Raw genomic sequence first — 4,098 nt, forward strand, 5'->3', positions numbered from 1 at the left:
ACACACACACACACACACACACACATATATATATATATATATATATATGTATATTTATATATATGTATACTCTGCATACGCACGCATATGATAATGGCAGATGCACCCATGTCGAGATATTTGCAGTTACACACTCACATTAGCCATGAAAGCGGGTGTTATCCCTTGCGCACCGCGACGGAAGTTCTTTTTCAGATCCATCCGCACAAAGTTATTGCTCACTTGTGCGCTCTTGATGTTGTAGCTTTTGGCAGGCCTGAATGAACACAACACGTACGCGAGAGTATGTATCAATGAAGCACCATACACCATCATTTATCCAAAAAAATGTACGTGAATAAAGGGCTGAATGCAATACAAATATGAATGATGTGAAGAAGTCAGAAGGACACACTAGAGTACATGAGGCCCATATCATGATAGGTATTTTCCTATGTGAGACAGGAACATATTAAAGGCATACACAGATACGGTATCAGCGTGCAAGTAGACGATACAACGCGTGCGGCTCTTACAGTCGAGTGATATCAACTCGCAAAGACATACACAGATAACATACTGGCAGGGACACCTACTCCCTATACGTTCTACTTGCTACTTGAGCTACTCAACGAGACACCAACCCTAACCACTACTATCAAATTAACAAACGTATTGACAGTGACACTTACATCTAATCGGCTCTACTCGCTTCCTTAGCTACTCAACTACACACCATTCATCACTACTACTATTAAATGGAGATACATACTGACAGTGTCCCCTACTTTCCATCGCTCTTACCGACTCTTGACCATTCCCCAATGAAACACTACCACTAATCACTACATTCCAATTGACATATCAAGCAACAGTGATACCTACTTCTTATCTTTTCCACTCGCGTCTTCCGCTTGTTTTATTGGCAGGTCTGTTTCTTCGCCCAGTGTGGTCCATTGAGACTGATCCACCGCCTCGCCGTCGAGCATGTAGTCAACCTCTGCCTTGCCCTGTAGCAGCACAGTAGTGAACAGGATAGTGAGTGTTCTTATTATCCTTCGCTGTTGCATTCGGTTACATGATATAGTAGTTGTCTTGTGATATAGCTACACAATGGTTCGTACTATAGTTTATACTGCCTGTCTTCCCCAACAGCATTATATACTAGTTCGGCATTCATGTCTTGCCCTGTAACGCTATGGTACGTGGTGCAAAAGTTGCTATACTTTGCTCTACTATCGAACATCGCAATCGGAACGTTTCAGTAGGTAGTATAGTAGATTGTATTTATGTCTTCCCCTGTATCACCAAGATACTATCCGAAAATTGGGACCGTTGCCTTCCTCTGTACTATCATGATAGACAAAAAATATATGATATCTCTGCCTCCCCTCGTAAGATTGCAAGAAGTAGTGCAATGACCTTGTAAAAGAGCATGATGAGTCAAGAGAATAGCTTACGATAAAAGGGTAGGAGAGCGTAGAGGTTTAATTGGTGGCTTCATCTCTTATCCCGATGGCTGCCACTGCAATTGATATATGGTATCCTAGGGCACTCTGAAATAACAGTCGAACCAAATCTGCCCCATTCCCTCAGATTTAGGTGCATCGATGTCGAACTATAACAATGCCAACGCAACACACTTACGAATACGGGCAGTTTCGCCACCACCCTCTCCAACTTGCCCTCGTGGCTCTTGCCCCAGAACTAGTACCCAGTGCAATGTCAGCTGTACCCACACCTGTGTCATTGCCGTCGCGCCCCTCCCCCGCATACAGGACAAACACAGATAGGTATCCATCCCGCATCAGCCTACACACTCACAAACTCAGACATATTAGGTAAGACCCCTTATAGATATAACTCAAACTTACCCTCAAATCTCTAGCCCCGGAAGTGGTGCCTAATGCACCGTCAGCTGTATACACACCCGCGTCATTGCCGTCGCGCGCCTGCCCCTCGTGCAGGTCAAACATGGCTGCGAATTCTTCGCGCTCCTTCTGGCGTTGGGCCTGCTCCGCTTTGCGTTTGGTGTCGTTCTGCACCACGTTCTTGAAATGCGAAGACCGGCGGCGTACGTCAGCGGTTTTGCCTGGGGGAAATAGATATATTTAACAGTGATACCAAAATAGAACAGTCGCGTGGGGGGATGCAAGTAAATGGAATGGAAAACGCGTATCGATGGATTTGCCTGTGAAGGATATATGAACGAGACTTTGTGAATAGAAGGGGATGAACCCCTGGGGAAATGCAGGTGACTGGCCCGAATAGTCCAGTACGATGAAAGGGGTCAATGTAATCAATTGTATACACTCCAGGGGCAACCAAGGTGTGGTATGGTATAGAGGCAAACACAGTGTGGGGGTGGTCTATGTGTGTGCACAAACGTGCGTGGACGTAAAACTGGGCGCGATTGAATATCCACCTTGTGTTTCTTATTGTGGAGAGAGATAAGGATTGAGGATACGTGCAAATACATTGGAGTAATAGTCAGGCCTTCACTCTACGTGGACACGAGAGTTCTGGGTGGATCAGATTGGGTATCGCGAGGTGGGATGTGCATGGATTCTACTGTATGTACGTTTATGTATCGAACATTAATACTATATATACATATCTTGGTGATTACGTGTACACTTATTGGTGAGTGCTATAGAAATCATAGTGCTGCAGACCAGTCTATCCGCTGCAGCTGCCAATATGTGTGTCCATTCATCTGAGAAATGAGGCTCCACAACTGACACTCGTTACGAATCATCTATGCCAGGCACTGACACTCTTTTACGAATCATCTATGCCAGGCGCTGAATCTTTGATGTACAGCATATCACATTTTCCACCTAGCTACAATACCAACAACATGCAATCCTACAATGACATCAACTTCGCGAGTGTACGTTCAAATGGTCCCATATTCCCATCACTTCAGTGACACCTAGGTGGTAAAGCACACCTTCTTGACATTCCCACACGTGTTCCACACATACCAAAACTCAACGGAGCGGAAGCCGTTAACCCACTGCGAAGCGCTCCCCCCCCGCCATGTGCTACCACAACACCTCCATCGACACTCCCCACTGCGTTCGTATGCGGATTCTCGGCACGTGCTGTCGTATCTACACCCACCCGTACCCCTCCCGGCACTCTGACAGCACTGTCAAGCGTGGGTGCGCATGCGTGGGTCTGTGTATGCCTCTGTGCCTGCCTTGTGTGCGCTTGATAGGCCGGCATCATCTCCACAGTGTTCATAGCCGACAGCAGCACCTGCTCCGCTTTGAATGGGACAGGATGTTCGACTGTACCAACCATACTGTCTGCATGGCTTGGGTCACTCGTGCTTGTACCTGATTGTCCCCGTGCATGTGCTTGCTCGTTCAGCAGTGTCCGTGATGTATCCGCGAGCGAATTCGCGCTCTTTCCGGCGCCTGGGCTTGTGGTACCTTTCGTAGGCAGTGGCATAGTGGTAGCCTTCCGCGTATTACTGGATGTGGTATGCTCTATCGACTGAGGGCGTACCGATTTCTGTCCCGCAATTGATGCGTCAGATTCTGGCTCGACAGCCCCTAAATTGACAGAGCTTTTGAAACTGAGTCCCCTCACATTCAACGGGCGACCCTTCTGTATGTGGGATTTATACGTACAGAAACACAGCACACTTTATAGGTTAGCAAGTCGGCTATGGAAGTATAGTGCGACAAGCCGATGATAGCTGGAGATGAGGAGTAAAAGTGACGACAATTATGTCACGGCGCAGACATGACGCACGTGTGCAGAGGCAATCAACGGTATGGTCTCAACCCAAAAGAGCAGTAATAAACTTAACGATGTTCGGACAGCTAAGGGCAAGCAGTGATGCATATTCTTACATCCGCATGAAAACTCTATCATACCTTTGGCTTATAACTCGCAGCATCCTTTATTTTCTTATTCAGCTTTGATCCAAATTTACCGCTTGTATGTGAACCCTGCAATGTGTTCGGCGCAAAGTAAGATGTCACCAGACATGTATAGTATACGTGCTACGATTTGAAGAGATTTAGATCTATATGATCTGCGAGAGGAATAGAGAATGGATTCATACGAACAAAACAAAAACGAAGATGATGCATTCAGAAAGCG

General features: G+C 46.4%; 1 protein-coding gene across 1 annotated transcript in view; it reads right to left on the reverse strand.

Moving 5' to 3' along the window:
- The window catches only part of SARC_07800 (hypothetical protein), a gene marked incomplete at its 3' end in the record, with an annotated part of 8,993 nt that overhangs the window by 3,970 nt on the left and 925 nt on the right, over positions 1-4,098 (reverse strand). The window contains exons 2-6 of the mRNA XM_014298246.1: positions 3,870-3,944; positions 2,967-3,597; positions 1,854-2,071; positions 865-989; positions 139-256 (exon numbers count right to left, since the gene is read on the reverse strand). Of these exons, the coding sequence (XP_014153721.1) occupies positions 139-256; positions 865-989; positions 1,854-2,071; positions 2,967-3,597; positions 3,870-3,944 (1,167 nt within the window). The remainder of the gene's footprint in view (positions 1-138; positions 257-864; positions 990-1,853; positions 2,072-2,966; positions 3,598-3,869; positions 3,945-4,098) is intronic.

The sequence above is a fragment of the Sphaeroforma arctica genome, assembly GCF_001186125.1.
Source record: "Sphaeroforma arctica JP610 unplaced genomic scaffold supercont1.643, whole genome shotgun sequence".
Classification (NCBI taxonomy): Eukaryota; class Ichthyosporea; order Ichthyophonida; genus Sphaeroforma; species Sphaeroforma arctica.